Source organism: Oreochromis niloticus, unplaced genomic scaffold (genome assembly GCF_001858045.2).
Source record: "Oreochromis niloticus isolate F11D_XX unplaced genomic scaffold, O_niloticus_UMD_NMBU tig00000736_pilon, whole genome shotgun sequence".
NCBI classification, from domain to species: Eukaryota; Metazoa; Chordata; class Actinopteri; order Cichliformes; family Cichlidae; genus Oreochromis; species Oreochromis niloticus.
Window position 1 is genome coordinate 484,376 of NW_020327230.1, and position 19,363 is coordinate 503,738.

The window sequence follows — 19,363 nt, forward strand, 5'->3', positions numbered from 1 at the left end:
TTAAAGAAGTTCAAACACTTTTCTTTCCAAGCCCCTTAGACTTTAACAATAACCTGCAATACACCCAGTGAGCATTTTGAAGTGATTTAATTAACAAATTGCAATGTGGAGAAAACGATCACCAAACAGTTTTCTGAGGAAGGACACCGCCCTGAATTATTGTTAAACCTTCCCAAACACTCTCGAAACAAATAACATTCCATAGCATATCATATATCTCTGTGCCTTCAGTATAGAGATATATGCTGGCAGGCTATAAGAGAATTAGCTAACACTGCTGAGAGGACCAGTTGCTGGCTATGGTTAAAAAGGGCTGACATCACTTGGGCAGCTAAGGCAGTCAGCTAACCGTGAGATACACGCCCAGGATTGATCGACCCCTGGTGGGCCTGCCTCAACAGGGGGAGTCAAAGGGGTAAAACATAGCATTAGAAGTTTTGCTGGTTGACTGATACAGCTTTCTCAGGGCCTCCTGGGGACTGTGCAGGTAACCTCATGGTAGTGAAACCAAAAGGAGGAATGAAAGAAAGGAAAGGAAAATGTTCTGCTCTTCTTCCCTCTGCTTTTCTTCCCTTTTCTGGGAGGCAGTGGGGAGGTAGAGCGTACAGCCCGAGCCGGCGGGGAGGTGTGGGAAGCCACATTGGGCGCCCCCCTTCCGGCTCTCCTCTCTGCTCTCTCCTATCTTATCCATCTTGTCTTACTTCTCTCTATTACATTTTCTATCCCTTTGAAGAAGTGAGGCTTCATAAATATTTCTCAGTCGCAGGGAATAGATAGAAGAAAATAAACTGTAGAAAACTAAACAGAAGATAGAAGAAATAACAATTTAACACAAACCAGTGACTCCGGGGCCTGATCAACCCTGGCAGGGCCTCCTTGGATAAGGGTGTCTAGTGATAATGGCAGAAACACCCGATGAATCCAAGGTCCACTAATGACAACGTGTTCCAAATTTTAATATGATAATGTAGATCAGATTTCTAATCCCTAAACCTAACCAAGGAAAAAAGCTTGGGTAAAAGACCAAAAGTTGAGGCACAAAACGATGTGTGCTGCTGGTAAAGTTTCTGGGCTGCCTTTCCTCAAAACAGCCATCCCTCAAGAGTCTCTCCATTTAAAGCAATGCATTATCAGGGACTGTATCATCTAGTCCTTTTGTTGAATCAGTCCAGCTCATCCTTGACCCCCTCCTCACAGAGAGAATTATGACCTTGTTTTCTGCTTAGCCGTCACCTAAGAATTTGCATCCCTGATAAGGAGGAGTCCCACTATCTGTTTAATGTCTCCCGTTACAATGTCCCCACTGTGACACCGTGTGTTATAGAGCATAAGGCCTATTTGTAGTGCACATGCACACAACTAAGTAAGAAAGTGATATTACTATCACTAATGTGATATGATTAAATATGTGATTAATACATAAGAGAATAAATCTGCCACCACTGAGTTTTGTGGGCCTTGAAGGTCTGCACTTCAGTCACATCCTAACTGTTTAAGTCAGACTCCACTGTGTTGATGTACAGAGTAAAATTGTGAAAGTGTGTCATTGTCCAAAAACTTCTGGATCTAACTGTAATTCATCTCACTTTGTATGATGTTATTTGAAGAAGTCATCAGCTGAGTCATGGCTGCTGTGCAAACAGTGAATTATTTTGTTGAGTTTGTTTGTTTCAGAGTCAGAGAGCCGTGTCTCTCTACAGTCAGAGGTTTTTGTACGGCGCCTCAATAAGTTTGTATCACTGTGGTACACGTTCGGTGGAGGAACCAGACTGAATGTTGGAAGTAAGTTTATTCTGGTTTACTATCAAATACTGTCTTTATATTAAATATCATTAAACAATTTCATTTCTGATTTTTGATTGAGAGAAAAGCTCGAAAATTTAGAGGAAGTTTGATGCTGGAATTTTTTATCATCCTCTTATTTCATGAAGGGTAATTCAGATCTGCTCTGTCAAAATGTTATGTCTACATTTCAGTCAAATTAAAACTGGAAAAAAATATATGTAAATATGATCTCTGATGTCTTTAGTTTGTCAAGTATTGTTTGAAATTACTTTGAGTTTATGTGAACTTTAAAAATTGTTTTAGATATACATGAAGAGCATTTTGTGTCGCTGAATATATATTCTATTTTTTTGTTTCCAATTAATATTAATGTAAGTCATGTACAATATTGATGATTTTAAACTTGTTTTGTAAATGTTGCCACATCTGCTTCTTTTATTTCCAGTGTAGTTTGAACATATTTCAGGTCAAACTGTGTGATGATTCTCTCTGTGCTGATATGCATGAGAGCTTTCTTAAAGGGAAGTGAAACAATGTGTGAGTTAATGACTGGTGGAGCAGAAAAAACACCTGACAGAAACTTCTTAACGGAGAAAATCAGCTCTTACAGTAAAGGTGTCCGACTGTCTGTGGTTTGATTGACAGCTGTGTGCTCCCTGTGCTCTAAGCTGATTGGTGTCTCCTAGGTGATACCCGTCCCATCCTGACAGTGCTGCCGCCCTCCAGTGAGGAGCTACAGCAGGGGACTGCAACAATCACATGTCTGGCCAACAAGGGCTTCCCCTCAGACTGGAGTCTGTCCTGGAAGGTGGATGGCAGTGGCAGCATCAGCTGGGAGGAGAGCAGGAGCCCCGTGGTGCTGCAGAATGACGGCCTCTACAGCTGGAGCAGCACCCTGAGGCTCCCTGCAGACCGCTGGATGAAGGTGGGCTCTGTGACCTGTGAGGCCACCCAGGGCTGCCAGACTCTGGTCTCAGAGCCACTGAGGAGAGTCCAGTGTTCCCAGTCCTGACCTGACTCAACCTGATACTGGTTTAATGCTCTCATTCTCAACTCTGTAACTGTCTCTCCATCTTTCTTTTTAAAGAACAAATAAAGACTAAAACTGTTATTTTCTTTCTCATAATGACAACATTCATGTTTTAGGTAATAAAGATGTTTTGCAAAGTGAATTTTGGTTGAATCAGACATTTTATTTTATTCAAAATCTACAAACCTGCACTTGATGAATATATTTTTTAATTTTAATTTACATGAATTTAGACCAACTCTGCACTCCAACATGATGTCTTTATTTTACACTGGTAAAATAAAACACAGGCTGAAAGAACCATTAAGAAACCTATCTATGCCTTTATTGCCTCTAGATTAGACTACTGTACCTCCCTCTATTTTGGCCTCCAATCTACCCTTCTCTGCAGACTGCAGCTTGTTCAAAATGCGGCGGCATGCCTCTTAACTGGAACTGGCAGGTTTGATTCTATCACCTCTGTCTTCGCTGACCTGCATTGGCTTCCTATCAAATACCGTATTGATTTTAAATTACTATTGCTTACCTTTAAAATTGTAAATAACATTGCTCCCAGCTATCGTGTTGAACTTCTCAGCTTGTAGACTCCTAGTAGAGCACTGAGATCAACGGGCCAGTTGCTCTTAGTGCAACCTAGGGCACGGTTGAGGACCAGAGGGGATCGTGATTTTGCCATAGCTGCACCCAAACTCTGGAATAATCTTCCTATTGCTATTCGTGAGTCTGAATCAGTTCAGTCTTTTAAATCACAGTTGAAAACCTTTTTATTCAATTTAGCCTTCCCTAGTTAGTGTTTGTATCCTGCAAATGTTCTTTTATGTAGTTTTAATTATTTTATTTTATTTTATTACTGAATAATCTCCTAGTCGAGTTGCTTTTGTATTTTCTTTTACATATTTTTACTGCGCTGCGGCTAATTAGTACTCTCCACCTGTTGGTGTATTTATTCCCTGTTAATGTTTCCTTTCTCTAAATTATTGTATTACTGTAAAGCACTTTGGTGTACCGCTGGTTTTAAATGTGCTATACAAATAAAGTTGTATTGTACTGTAAGAAAATCTGCATTTTGGCAAATGCTGAAAAATGAGTTATAAAATTTAAAAAATTTTAAATTTAAAAAAGATTCAAAGTGTTTATTTTCCTATGTACAAAGAAAAAGCATTTCCCGGTGCAACTAAATTCTTTCTTTGCTGCCCACACACAGATGTCCGGTTAATATATGCAAATAGAAATATAAAATCCAAGAGTATAAATAAATAAATGAAGACAAAATTTAAGTGTGAAATAGATGTGTGTGCAAAAGAGCTGTGAGCTTAATATGCAAGGTGACCTAATGTGCAAAAATTATTATCACTGTTGAAATAGGTCAGCTGTTCAAGAGTCTGGTAGCAGTGGGGAAGAAAGAGTTGTTGAGTCGGGATCTTCTAGATTTCACACCGAGGGCAGAAGAGTGAACAGTCTATGTTGGGGGTGTGTGGAGTCTTTGAGGATGGAGGCAGCTCCTCTGGACTCTGCGATGGTAGATGCAGAGAGGGCAGTGGAGTCCTGATGATCTTCTCCACAGTTCAATTCAATTCAATTTTATTTATATAGTGTTTATGAAGTGGCTGTTTGGTCTCTCCAATGCCACATCTGGTCCAATTGTAGTTTGGTTTATGTGGCCCAGGCATATAGAAAACAGGTCTGGCCCGGATCCAGCATCAAGCTGGCACTTCTGACTGGCTGGTGTCATGGCAGGGTGTATGTCTGCTGATCCAGGGCTTCTGGTTGGGGAACTTTCTGACTTGTGTGGTGGGAACAATATTGTCAATACAGGTGCTGATGTACCCAGTCACATATTCAGCATAGTCCTGTCTATTGACAGAAAAGTCCTCCACGGTGGCTGCAGTTTGAAACACATCCCAATCTGTTTGAGCAAAACAGTCCTGTAGGATGCGCTCAGACTCTGGGGTCCAGAGTTTCACAGGTTTGATGACAGGGTTCAATTGTTTCAGTTTCTGCCTGTAAGCCAGAACAGAGAGATGTGGTCAGACTGCTCAGTCTGACACGGTGTAGCCCTATGTGTGAGTTGTGATCCCGGCTCATAGTTCTTTGAGTTTGTTTTCCAGGAACCTCTTGTTGGCCAATAAGAGGCTGGGTAGCAGTGGTCGATTAGCCTTAGCTTTTAGCCTAGCATGGAGCCCCCCCCTTGCCTCGCTTACGTCATCGTCTCTGAAGCGCTTTCCTGGAGTCGGCTGACTAACTAGGGCTCGGTGCTTCGGGACCTTCCTGGGAGTGGTGTTGGAGGTGGCGGTGGCAGTGTTGGGAAGGTTACTTTTAAAAAGTATTCCACTACAGATAACAGAATACCTCAAATGTATTTGGCCAAAAATGTATTTTGTAACGTATTCCGTTAAGTTACTCAATCAGAGTAACGTATTCTGAATACTTTGGATTACTTAATATATTATCATGCTTTTTACAACTACATGAATGTACCATTGCTGTGTGATTTATTACTATTACTGAAGGCTACTCGCCATAGCAATATCTTACTAGATTTTTAAATCTTAATATAAATGAGTAACAGTAGGTGGACATTAGGTAATGCTGCACTTTTTGCAGCGATCTCATATAGAAAACTATTCGGCGCGTTATATATAAAACAGGGTCGCGGCTCCGAACCGTAGTAAAGGGACCTCTGGCTGATACTTCGGGTTCGTGTCGGGCTCGTAGCCAAAAACTAGCTTTACTTTGTTGTCTGGGTCAACTTTGCTAGTGAGAGACAGAGAGAGGCGTTGAAAGGCTGCTCCAACGGAACACAGTGTACGATCGAGTCTTAATAGCTTACTTACAGCTGGGCTCGTCAGGCACTCTTTTTGGCTGCAGTGGTTATTATTATATTTACATGCTTCCATCTCCCGTTTCTGCTCAGTGAAGACTCGTACTTTTTGACTTGTCTTTTTCTCCCTCCCTCACGCTCACAGACACATAACAGATATGGCAGTCCATTCTCCCTGCAGCACGGACTACACTGCCCATGAGGCTACATTCTTTAGGGCTATGCCTGTAAAACTCTGCGTATTACCTTCATATTAAATAATTTTTTTGAAGAATTTTTTTAAAAATATTTCTTCAGTCATTATGTGGGCCGCAAGTAGAGGTGACATGGGCCGCGACTTCAAATGCTTCAGGAGCTTTCAGCTCAGCACAGCATTAACACCGCGGAAATACATGGATACATCCATAAACTCGAGACAGAATTCACGATGCGTTTTCAGGACTTTGAGGTGTATGGACCAATGTTTTCTTTTCTAATCAAACCAGAAAGCTTTAATGAGCAGCTGGATTTACCTCACATGAACTGGCTGGACACAAAAGACATCGAAATGCAGCTTATTGAACTGAAAAGCTCGACTCTGTTGGGGGTTTGCAAAACTACGAACGCAGCTGGAATCCACAGCTGTGCATGTTCATGGAGCTTGCATTTTCACCTGCTGGACATCACTACCTGTCAAGTTTAACTGTCTTCAGAACATTGCAAAGGCAGTTTGAAAGTATTTGGCTCTACATATCTGTGTGAGCAGATTTTCACTCACATGAAGCGTGTCCTCAGGTAGCCGTCTGAATGCTGGACACTTGGAGACCAGAGATCACATTAACATGTGTGTCTCTGTATTAACAAACATGCCATATTGGCCCAGTTTATTTTTCTTATCACTGTTGTGAGGAGACCATAAATAGCATTTGCATTTTCTGTTGTACAGTTCATTTGCTGTTATGGATAAAAAGTGTCTTGTTTTGTTTTTTAAAAAAGCTGCTAACTCTTCACTGATAGCTGCCAACATCTGCGAACAAATATAATTCTATAAAGTTGTTCTATATAGTGTGTAACTGTTAATATAGAGCGTTATTAAATTCATTGCTAATCCAATTGTAACCCAGTGTTAAAAATGGGTTTAAAAGCATAAATATTGATACTCTTTTGATTAAAATACTCATTTCACAATGGGAATAAATACTGATAAAATATTATATAAGACTATGTAAGAATCCGTCCATTCACTGTCTGAACAGAGTTTCATCATGTTATTTTTGCACTATTATTATTCCGGCACATGTTGTTATTACATGGGTTGATTAAGGTACAAATTAGGCTGACATCTGGGGCCAGAGCTGAAACTGTTCTGGGCCAGCACAGGACCAGCAGTGTGTCTGCAACTGGCCTTGTGCTGGCCCATGTGTGAGCCAACTCTGCCAAACCAGGTCTGGGCCACCAAAGAGCCGTCATTCTTTGCGGTATGTGGGCCATGTGTAAGCACATTGTGTGGGCCAGATCAGGGCCATACCAATTTTGCAATGTGGGTGATAGTTTATGTTACACTTCTTTTGCCCCGAATCACATTTTATCCACTACTGTTGTGTTTCTACATCATTGTAAATAAAGTCATTGTCCACATCACAGCTTGGAGTCTGTCTTGGGTTCACTCCACGCTCTGGCGACAGCCCTGACACTTGATTAGAGGTTATGGCTTTTTTCCACTGCGGTCATCAAAGGTTATGACTAAGATTCATCCTGGTATCTGTTACTGGCCCACGTTTGTTCTTTAGTTAATTATATATTTGCAAGTTGAAAACAACATGCATGAGATAGCAGTGGGACACATATTTGTGTTGAATGGCTTTATTTTGTGTGTGTGTGTGTGTGTGTGTGTGTGTGTGTGTGCGTGTGTGTGTGTGTGTGTGTGTGTCCTCAGTGAACTGTATCAGTCTCTGCAGTATCTTCCAGCTGCAGCAGTCAGTTCAGTTTCTGTTCAGTCTGACTGAGGTAGGTTTTTGTACGACTGTTTTTCACTGTGTGAACACATTCTGACTGTTAGGATAGTGAAAACTCTGACAGTAATAAACTGCTGCATCTTCAGCCTGGACTCCACTGATGGTCAGAGTGAAGTCAGAGTTTGATCCACTGCCTGTAAAACGAGCTGGAATCCCTGATTGTCGAGTGCTAGCATAGTAAATGAGCAGTTTAGGAACTCCTCCATCTTTCTGTTGGTACCAGGATAAAAGATGGTTGTTGTTCCAAACATGAACATTCTGACTGGTCCTACACTTGATGCTCACAGATCCTCCCACAGCAGAGCTCACTGCTCCAGGCTGAGTCACTGTGATCTGTCCTCTGGACTCTGAGGATACAGAGACAAAAACATAAAGCAGCTTCATGGTTTTGTGGGCTTCATTTCAGAGGGACAGATGTTGATAGAGGAGAGGAGTTTGATTCTCTGGACTTTACCTGTGAAGCAGCAGCAGAGGAGAGTCCAGATGAGGACGCAGATCAAAGTCATGTTTTTGATGAGGAGGATTTCTGTGGCTTCTGTTGTGATGAAGGACAGCTGTCAGTCATCCAGTGTTCAACACTCAGGACTATAAACTCTCCCAGAGCACTGGAGCATGGTGCTGCTGATGCAAAGTGCCTCTCTATGGAAATCATGGAAATGCCCTTGTCCATTATAAAAGGTTTACTCTGTGTTCAAGAATCAGTGATTTGGTATTTCTGTCTGCTGTAATTACATCTTTTTTTCCTCTTTCTCTTTTTAATTAATCCATTGAGTTTTTCATAAAATCAGCAAATTGTATTTTGTTGATTATTTTTAAAAGCATTTTTTGAAGTTTTACATTGTGCATCTTATGCTGAGCAAGCTTTGGTTGTGAGGATTGGGCAGGCTATTCTGTGACATACTTCAAATCTGGCAATACAGTAGGTAAATATTTGCACGAAGAAAGTCATCATTTCTTCATCTTGCTCTGTACTACACTATAAAGATTACAGCATAAAATAATAAGCAGCACATCGTCAGAACTTTACTGAATCTTTGCACCAGACCGTGTGTCTTACTCATGGCCGTTGATCATTGGCTGTTTATTAATGGTCATGAGTAGGGATGCAACGATACCAATTTTTTCAAACCGATCCGATACCGATACTTGGATCTGAGTACTTGCCGATACCGAGTACAAAAACCGATACTTCTACCACACACAAGTTAAACTTAACCAGTAGTAAAGAAACGACCCCAGACAACTCTTTAACACAAACGAAACGTTTACTGAACGTAAGGGCAGAGACAAATACTGTACAACACATCCCTTTTTTAAACTCAAATGATATTCCAATTCCTTAACCAAATGAAATACACTGTATAAATGAAATAATTCCCTTTCAAATTATATTAAACAACCCAACTTATGTTATCACCTTTTGGTAAGTGACTCACTAATATACACTCCAAAACACGTTATATAAATCCACTAAACATACAATATTCACACATGGGCCCCACACACACTCACATTCACACTTGTTGCAGGCCTGTTTGCTGCTCACGCCGGACGATGGAGAAAAATCCTCTTCTCCCCAGTAAGAGCACAAAAGTCTGACTTACAGTTCCGTTGCTCGGTAGGTCGCCGTTCACCAGTCCCACACTAAATCCACTCCCTGCGGACCCGATGCTGTCTCTGCTACAGCGCGTTAGCCAGTCACTGTCCAGCTCTCCGACAGTCCTGCCTCCGTGGCGCAACCAAGCAGTCCGGGCTAGCCTTTAGCCTCGGCGGTCATGGCTGGAAACATCGTTTTCCACGGTGGTGCGACCGTTGAAACAAAAAGTCACTTCACCCACACTCTGTTGCGAAGCTCTCACACGGTTACCTTTCTAGTCACACACTCTTTTGTGCTAGTTAACCTCAGTAAAACTAGCCGAGTCTCTCACTTTGGTTCAGCTAACCTCGTGCATCTCTCCATGCCGTTCTCTTCTGTGAACTGTGAACACCTTATGTGGCGTTCAAGTCCATGGGAATTATGAGTATCTACTCCCAAATTCCCATCCGGGCTACATAAGTATCGGTTCATGGTATCGGTTGACTTTTACGAGTACGAGTACGCACACATTTTACAGTATCGGCCCCGATACCCGATACCAGTATCGGGATCGGTGCATCCCTAGTCATGAGAATTTGCATATTAATGATCAACGAACTGACCTCCCAGCCCATTGTTCATTCACTGGGCTGGTTTCAGTTATTATGCAAATGTACTGTTTATAAGGTTTGGGGAAACCTGCAGTCAGCTGAGACTGAAGAAGTCACTTGGATGAGTGACGAAACGTTTCTCCTGCTGATAACATTACATCCAGATGAACCGAATCAACCTTGTGGGTTTTACTTATCTAGATGATTGAGCATGCATCAAGACACCATGTGTGTTAGTGCCTAATTATGAATAATATTACTCAGATATTGATCATTGACAAACACAAAAGGCTACAGTTTCAAATATTTTAGACTCTCTGACTGGTGAGAGTAAAATGCTGAACATTTGTGTCAATGCTAGATAGAAAGCACTCAGGCATAGAATTTAGTGTTTATATGAACGTCTGTGAATGAGGCGTTTTATGAAGAGCTTTGATTGCTCAAGCTGAGTAGAAAAGTGTTATATAAGAACCAGTCAATGTACCATTTACCATTCCTTCATCTTCAGCCTGGACTCCACTGATGATCATAGTGAAGTCAGAGTTTGATCCACTGCCTGTAAAACGAGCTGGAATCCCTGATGTTCTAGTGCGAGTGTAATAAATGGAAAGTTTAGGAGGATTTTCCATCCCTCTGTTGAGGCTAGGCTAAACAGTCTGATACAGAGACCTTATGACTGGTCCATTTGATGGTGACAGTGTCCCCCAGAGCAGAGCTCCCTGCTCCAGGCTGAGTCATGGTGTCCAGGACTTTGGTGCTACTAATGTACAGACACTCTCTATGGAAATGCTGTGAATCCAACTGGGACTTGGATAATTTGTGTTTTTATCAGTAGATCAATCATTTTTACAGTATTAAGGGAAATTGTTTTAAAACCTTTGGCATTTATACTAACTCAGTTCAGACGTTTATTATGTTGTTATATGGTTGACAAAAGAATCAGATTATTTGACTGTTTATTGCAAATATGTGTAAACTTATTTTTAAATATAGCTCCCGTATTAAGAAAGTGAATAATATTACTAATGTTTCTTGTAATATTACCATGAATAAAGTCCTTAAAACCTTTATAAATGTACCTACACTGCAAAAAAACTGCTCTGGAGGTTTTCACTAATTCAGTAATTGCCAGTTTTAAAATTACCTGTGAAAGTGTGCAATTAAAAAGTCACAGACATGTTGCTCTCTACAGAAAGAAATCTTTGTTTTGTTCTGGGGTTTTTGGATTTGTTTTGGAAACAGTGAAAAAGTGTGAGTTAGTGACTGGTGGAGCAGAAAAAAGCATCTTACAGCTAAATATCAACTTGTGGTTTCTGTTATCTAAGATGACTGGTGTCTCTTAGGTGACCCCTGTCCCATCTAGATGGTGCTGGGTTCCTCCAGTGACGAACTGAAGCAGGGAAATGCCACCATCATGTGTCTGACCAACAAGGGCTTCCACACAGACTTGAGGCTGTCACAAAGATGACTGACAGTGTTGGCAGTGGCAGCATCAGTGATGAGGAGAGCAGGAGCCCCGGGACACTACAGAACGATCTTCTATAGCTGAATCAGCACCGTGAAGCTCAAAGCAAACCACTGGATGAAGGTGGGATTTTTCTGTGTGTCCTGAATTTAGGTCATCTCTCCTGTTCCTGGAAACTACTGTCACAAACTCCTGTTACAAAGATGAGACAAAATTTTAAATGTATTTTTCTATTAAAGGATGCTGTCTGTTGGGTTTATCTAGGCACAAACCCCGCTGGAACACGAAACCAATAACTGCACGACAAAACAAAACAAGACAGAGCTCTTTGTCTTTGTGGCTCGCGAGGGAAGTCAGCCAAAGTGGAGGAAAAGATTCCATCACCTGAACTCAGCCCACTTCCACTGATTCCTTCGCTACAGCCCTTTTTATTGTCAGCAAGCAATCATTCATGAATATGAAATTACAAATACACGGGACATTCTTAAGCAGGCATCTCTGAACAACATCAGTGTCTGTATTCTGTGTGTGTGGGTGTGTGTGTGTGTGTGTGTGTTTCCAGCCATATGTAACCCAGTTCCTAAAATCATCTCAAACAAAAGAGAAGAAAAGGTAAAACATTTTATGTTCATTGTTCCTGTTCTTACTGTCCTTGTTTAATGAAAGTGAAACGAGATCAAAATATTTATTTAAACATGGAAGGGACGCAGATTATATATGATATGCTCTGGTCAAACAAAGGTTAAGTTTCTCCGAGGGTTGATGAGCTCTGATGAGAGCCTATTGTTTTACTCTACTCCTCGCATGTCAACCAATCGGTGAAGCTCTAGGCAGCTCTTGTCCCTCCTTAGTGCCAGCTCCCAAGTTTGCAGTCTCTTGCTTCTACAGCCGAACAGAGCAGGCGGACTAAAACTTTGTTATCGGTAAGCTGGAGAAATTAACCTCTAACGAGTTAAAATACCATCTAAACTGATATTGTTCACAAAGTATGGTTTTGCACTTGTTGTCGTAGAGGGCAGAGCGAAACCGGAAGGTTTACTGAGCTGTGGCTTCACGTAAACGCTGAGCATCCACTCCACGGCGGTAAGCTAAATGTGGCTAATCAAACACGTGATGTGCGGAGTGTGGGTACAGTTGTTGGGTGTCTCTGAAACGCACTGTTGTTATGCTAGTTAGATCGTTAACCAAGTCATTAACATGTGAAAAGCTGTAAATGTTTAAAGCAGCTAAAAATAACTTTATGAGAGATAATTGTAAGCAGACTTTATCCTGCTTCCTGTTTAATTTTTTAATGTCAATCAGTTGTTTTACAATACTCAGTATTGAATACTTGTAGGTAATTTTTAGTGTATTTCCACTTGTACTAGTAGGCCTATGGTACAAGCGGGATTAAGCACGTCTATTTTAATGTTCCTATTTGTGGACTAAGTCCTTGTGTGTACGTGTTATTGAAATTGATTATTTGCACTTTGTTCATTTCTGATAAGCATTTGCATATTATTCCATTTCTTAAAAGGGGTAATATACTTATTTATTTGTGATTATATATATATGTACAGTGAGTTTATTCTGATGGATGTAATTAATGTTTACAATGAAAGTGAATTATATGGTGACTATAATTCCTGAATGTTTGAAGCCTTGTAGATAATCTTTAATGTTACTGCAGGTTACAAACAAGTATTGAACCTTGATACTGTGAAATTTTGGATATTGATACTTTGAACTTTGAACCTTGATATTTTAATGTTGTACAACATGACTGAACTGATGGTGATTGAATTGATGATAGCTGATCTGAATAGTAGTTACTGCAGTGTGACACTACTTTAGTTTAATTTGTGAGAGTTATTCCTAAATTGTTCGTGACATATATTTGACCATTGTTTATAGGTCAGGTTTTTTATATGGGATGAATCCAAAGATCAGGTCAGCGATTCCAGAACCCAGAGTGTTCCAGTGTTCACTGGATGGCGAGCCAACCCAAGATCCTAGGAGACGATATACATATACACGCACACTCATTTGCACATTGATGGACTACAATCCTCTACTGTACAAGTAGTACGGTAGGACAGACAATCACACACACACTCCTCATTGGACGGACTCTAATGCAATACGCCCGTTTGTCATGGGCCCCACCGGTACCATTTGGACTTAAAAGACTAATTCTTTTACTTGTGCACAATTTTATTTTATTCTATTGTTTTGCTACTTTGGGGGAAATTTTTATACTTGAAGTTCTGTTAAACCTGTTGTAATTCAGTGTTGGTTACAAAATTCTTTTAAAAGGCTTAACATCACTAAAGTACTTTTAAGCCACACAACTGTGTTTGTCTGGTTTCTCTACCATTCATGTACCAGAGCTCTAAGAGTCGTTCTTAATCTTCTGAAAGTAGCCCAAATTACTCATTACCTTGGTAATTATCCATTGGTACTGTACTTCAACCCACGTGCTACACATACTATACATAGACATACGACCTTTCAATGAACTTTAACTGTGTGTATGAGGTATGCAGAAAAGCAGAAGTAAGCGTCTCGCTAAACTATAAAAACAGGAACTTGCAATAGGTCATGTCTCCAACGAACATTTAAAGGTGTGAAGTCTTGCACTTTTAGAAACAGAGCAGTCTGGTTCCTAAAGCTATAATGGAAATTATAAGGTCGAGGCTGCTTCCTCTCATCTCAGGGTGCACAGAGTGTGCACAGAATCCTTATCAGACCAAATAAGGATAAAATACTTTATCAGCATATGAATGATTATATATCTCTAAGCATAAATGATTCCATGTTTCTAAGCACAAATGACAATATAAAAAATATCAATTCCAACACTATCCAGAGTAGCTTTTTTGACAGTGTCCGTGAATCGCTAAATTATTGTAGTGGAGGGGACTGTGTGTCCCAGGGATCCCAGGGGCATCTTGTCGGTGACCCTACCTGGACCTGGGGGGTATAGAGGATGTTTGGGGAGTGTGAGTGTGTGTACAGTGTTCATTTCTGTTTGTCTCTATGTTGTGTGAGTGCTGAGTATTTGTATATTGATTGATAGATTGAAGCCTTTATTTGTCACTTGCAGTTGCCTGCAGCAAAATTGGACCTTTCCAACCGCACATACAATACACAAACATCACAATGGGGAGACAGGACAGAACAGGCAGCATAAAGAAAACAATGAATGTATAACACAAAAGGGCAGTCGATGAGGAAAAAGAAAGTCTGCCCATCCTGATCCCTAATGGGGGATCAGAAAGAGAAAACAGAAACCAAAACTTCTCAGCACAAAAGCACATTTATCTTCACAACACCATAAAACACAAGATAAGCAACAGGGGAATATGCTAATGTACACAGCAGCATCAAGGACGGTGCACTCTCTGTGCAACCTAAAGTGATGCTGAACCTCCGTCTACATCGGATGGGAGGTAAGCATGGGAGGCGATGGGTTCAGGGAGGGGGGTATCTGTCTAAGTGTACGTGTGTGCGTGTGAGGATGTGTGTCCTGTGTTCAGCCTGAGAAAGTGTCTTTTCGCCCAATTAAGATCAACAGTCCACAGCCTACGCAGGTGGAGTTGAGGGATCTGGTGAGAGAGTCAGGGAGTCTCGTTGTCACTGTCAGAGGAGAATTTGTTGTTGTTCTCGTCGGCGTCGGCCTTCAAGTGTCCAGCTGCTGCCGCCGGGTTTGGGTAGCCACATGAGATGATGATGGTGGTTATGTTGTTTAGGACGAACAGACTTCATCTGAATTTTACAGTCGTGCTTTAAGTCCATCACTGGTCCGGGGGTGTATCAAGAGAGCTACATCCGCCTCCTCAAGGAGCAAAAAGAAAAGAGTGTGTTCATGATGGTGGGAATGCATGCTTGTGTCTGTGTTTGCCTGTTTGTCTATGTTTATATGTCAGGTTGGGTGTTAGACTCCACCTCTCAGCCCCCAATACACTCCCTGCCAGTGGTTGAGGCCCCCACCTGCTGGTACATTAGTGGTTGTTGGTGTCTGGTGGCTGCTTGCCGGGGCCTGGCGCCCTTGGCTCCATCGGGCCCCTACCGGGGTGTGGAGGGTCGTCAGTACACTCTCACGTAGCCTTTTACCAGCGGAGCCTGCTGGCACGTTGGCTGCTGGGTGACCCCCCCCCCACACACACACACACCCGTCTGGGGCTCTCCCCAGCTTGTTTCTGGGAGGGTGCCGCGGCTGCCCCTCCAGTGGTCCTCCTTGGGCTCTTGTGCTCTGGGGGGAATCTAGATGTCTGGGCCCTGGATGTCCTCCATACTTGCTTCATGTCCTGGGGGGCGGTGCTATGGCTTCCCGCAATTACTATTAGATAGTTACATGGAGAAACCTTTTGAAAACAAGCGCACTCACGCACACAGGTGTGCACAGACACTCACTAGCTTCCTTGGATGCTGCCTCTAAGCATATCGTCTGCTGTGGGTCTTTTGTGCTGCTCAGTAACATTCAGCATTAATTATTTACTCTTATTTATGCTTAATTAGTTGTTGCTGTGGTCTCCCTACTGTGTTGTTCTCTTTTTGCTTGTTTACTTCTTTTTTTTCCAGCAAGTGATATCGCGGATTTCTTTTGTCTTTTCTCACTGTCCCTCTTCCCCTCTGTTTTTCTTTACCTCTCCTTTTCCTAAACTTCTCTTATCTGTCTTTCTCTTTACGATCCCCCGGTTATATCTGTTCCGATTGTAATCATTTTAAAAATAAAAAAATAATAAAGATGAATCAAGTGGACCAGTATGGCTAAGCCATAATGATACACTTGAGAAAATAAATCTGTTGAGAATTTTTCTTGGCCTTCAGACAATAATTCTGATTGCTTCAGTGCCGAACGGGACAGGAAAAAAACAATGCAATCGTCCAAAAGCTCATGGATTGAAATGTATTTAAACTAATATTTGTATGATGGTATTTGAAGGAGTCATATCAGCTGAGTCATGGCTGCTGTGCAAACAGTGAATTATGTTGTTGAGTTTGTTTGTTTCAGAGTCAGAGAGCCGTGTCTCTCTACAGTCAGAGGTTTTTGTACGGCGCCTCAATGAGTTTGTATCACTGTGGTGGACTTTTGGTGGAGGAACCAGACTGAATGTTGGAAGTAAGTCACATTTAAACCTGTTTTATTTTAAAAGCATTTTTCTCTTAATTTCTTTGACTTGTCTCCTGGGTGTGACAGGAAAAATACCTTATTTTAAGTATAATTATGAAGATTTAGTGATAATTAAAAATACATTTTAATCAGTTCAAATATTCAGAGGAATCCAGAGGAAGATTTTTTTTTAATTTACAGTTTTAATTGCCGAATTTTGAGGGCTTGTAGGTTTAGTTCAGTCTAACAGTCAGAGAGCCTCTCTGACTGTTAGAGGTTTTTGTACGGCGGCTCAATGAGTTTGTATCACTGTGGGCGACTTTTGGTGGAGGAACCAGACTGAATGTTGGAAGTAAGTTTATTCTGGTTTACTATCAAATACTTTCATTTTTATTAAAGTTCATTTAACAATTTCTTTTCTGATTTTGAGAGAAAAGCACGTAGCTTTACGAGAAGTTTGATGCTGGAATTTTTTATCATCCTCTTATGTCATGGAGGGTGATTCACATCTGCTCTCTCAAAATGTTATGTCTACTGTTAAGGTTCAAAAATATATTGAGAGAGGGAATCTAAAAATAACCACAGATCCAGCCTGGTGTACTTAGACGGCATTTTAATGACACATGTGTGAGTTCAACAACCCAATCAGTATTGAACTGTCTTTCTCATATTCAGACAACTGTTTTATGGGGTTAAGATAGTACAGCCCCCTTTTCTGTTACTAGGCAGAAATACGTCACACCAAAACCACAATGACTTTTAACATAGAACATCATCTTCGTGTCGACGGCTGATGCTTCCTGTCTCCATCCTCGCTGTCGCTCCATGAGCGCCTCCTTATCTCCCCGATCAGGTGGACTTCCTGTAACAGACTACCACGTACGCCTCGACTTTGCAGCCATAGCAAAACGTATTTCAACTCTTGCCTACTAAATGAGTCTCTCTAATTTGTGTGTGCGTGCACGTGCAGGGGCGCGTGCATGCTGTGTACTGCGTACGTGTCATGACCTCTCACTATTTGTCTGTCTGTACGTGCAGAGTTTGCATCTGCTTCCTGAACCTTAGTTGACCTCAACTTAAGCAACCAACCAGGCTAAGGCCATCCTGTGTGTAATGATCTTGACTTATATGTAAAATATATAACAACTGTTTCAGTCTACCACAACTACTTAAGGCTTAATCCGCAATAAATGCATACTAAACACCCTGCTCTTAACTTGCACTCACTCTGCTTTCGGTTTCACTTCTGCAAGAGCATGGCTTGCAGACGCGTTTCCTGTCTCTGCAGTCTACACAGAAACATTTAAGATTATCGAAGCATTAGAAAAGCATCTAAAATTATAGATTCAACTCAACAATTTACAGTGGTTATAACAACCTGTAATAAAAACTAATATAATACCAATATATTTGAACATCTGAGTGGCTCTGAATGCAACATCACTATTAACATGAAATGGTAATGATGATTATAAAAATAGCAGCACATAATAGCAGTAAAATATTTCTATTCCTGACACTACATTTCAGTCAAATTAAACTGAAAAAAAAATCAAACAATAATATAAAGAAGAAGAACTGTCAAGTATTGTTTGAAATTACTTTGAGTTTGTGTGAATTTTAAAAATTGTTTTAGATATACATGAAGAGCATTTTGTGTCGTTGAATATATATTCTATGTATTTGTTTCCACTTAATATTAATGTAAGTCATGTACAATAGTGATGATTTTAAACTTGTTTTGTAAATGTTGCCACATCTGCTTCTTTTATTTCCAGTGTAGTTTGAACATATTTCAGGTCAAACTGTGTGATGATTCTCTCTGTGCTGATATGCATGAGAGCTTTCTTAAAGGGAAGTGAAACAATGTGTGAGTTAATGACTGGTGGAGCAGAAAAAACACCTGACAGAAACTTCTTAACGGAGAAAATCAGCTCTTACAGTAAAGGTGTCCGACTGTCTGTGGTTTGATTGACAGCTGTGTGCTCCCTGTGCTCTAAGCTGATTGGTGTCTCCTAGGTGATACCCGTCCCATCCTGACAGTGTTGCCCCCCTCCAGTGAGGAGCTACAGCAGGGGACTGCAACAATCACATGTCTGGCCAACAAGGGCTTCCCCTCAGACTGGAGTCTGTCCTGGAAGGTGGATGGCAGTGGCAGCATCAGCTGGGAGGAGAGCAGGAGCCCCGTGGTGCTGCAGAATGACGGCCTCTACAGCTGGAGCAGCACCCTGAGGCTCCCTGCAGACCGCTGGATGAAGGTGGGCTCTGTGACCTGTGAGGCCACCCAGGGCTGCCAGACTCTGGTCTCAGAGCCACTGAGGAGAGTCCAGTGTTCCCAGTCCTGACCTGACTCAACCTGATACTGGTTTAATGCTCTCATTCTCAACTCTGTAACTGTCTCTCCATCTTTATTTTTTAAGAACAAATAAAGACTAAAACTGTTATTTTCTTTCTCATAATGACAACATCCATGTTTTAGGTAATAAAGATGTTTTGCAAAGTGAATTTTGGTTGAATCAGACATTTTATTTTATTTAAAATCTACAAACCTGCAGTTGATGAATATATTTTTCATTTACAAGAATTTAGACCAACGCTGCACTCCAACATGATGTTTTTATTTTACACTGGTAAAATAAAACACAGGCTGAAAGAACCATTAAGGAGATCTGCATTTTGGCAAAAGCTGAAAAAGGAGTTTGAAAATTATACAGGTTATTTTTATGTTTGTTCAAAGTTACATGAATGTGTGTGGTAGGTTGTTGGTGGTGTTGCTCACCTGTACCAGACAGACTGGTTCATGAAGCAATGCTGGGACCTGGTTGCCATGGAAACAGTCTCACCAGACTACAAAGCAAGTCTAAAGAAGAAAGAGTCTTTAGTGTCTCTTATGAGCTGTTTGTTCTGAGGAGAACTCACAGACAGGAGAGTCAACGAGTACAAGGAGTGATTAGAAAGAATCTGAAGTACAAAGTTTTAATTTCAT

General features: G+C 41.1%; 1 long non-coding RNA gene and 2 gene segments (V, D, J or C); 2 read left to right on the forward strand and 1 right to left on the reverse strand.

Moving 5' to 3' along the window:
• The first annotated feature begins 1,753 nt into the window (after positions 1 to 1,753).
• LOC109199583 (Ig kappa-b4 chain C region-like) lies at positions 1,754 to 18,882 on the forward strand. The segment is given in 4 exon segments: positions 1,754 to 1,782; positions 16,305 to 16,310; positions 16,654 to 16,729; positions 18,397 to 18,882. Coding segments are annotated over 4 exon segments (417 nt in total).
• LOC109199566 (Ig kappa chain V region 3381-like) lies at positions 7,616 to 8,141 on the reverse strand. The segment is given in 2 exon segments: positions 7,616 to 7,977; positions 8,085 to 8,141. Coding segments are annotated over 2 exon segments (384 nt in total).
• Positions 12,077 to 13,402, forward strand: LOC109199567 (uncharacterized). The gene is made up of 3 exons (XR_002059902.2): positions 12,077 to 12,205; positions 12,295 to 12,365; positions 13,176 to 13,402. It is a non-coding gene; the product is annotated as an uncharacterized LOC109199567 (long non-coding RNA).
• Positions 18,883 to 19,363: the final 481 nt, after the last annotated feature.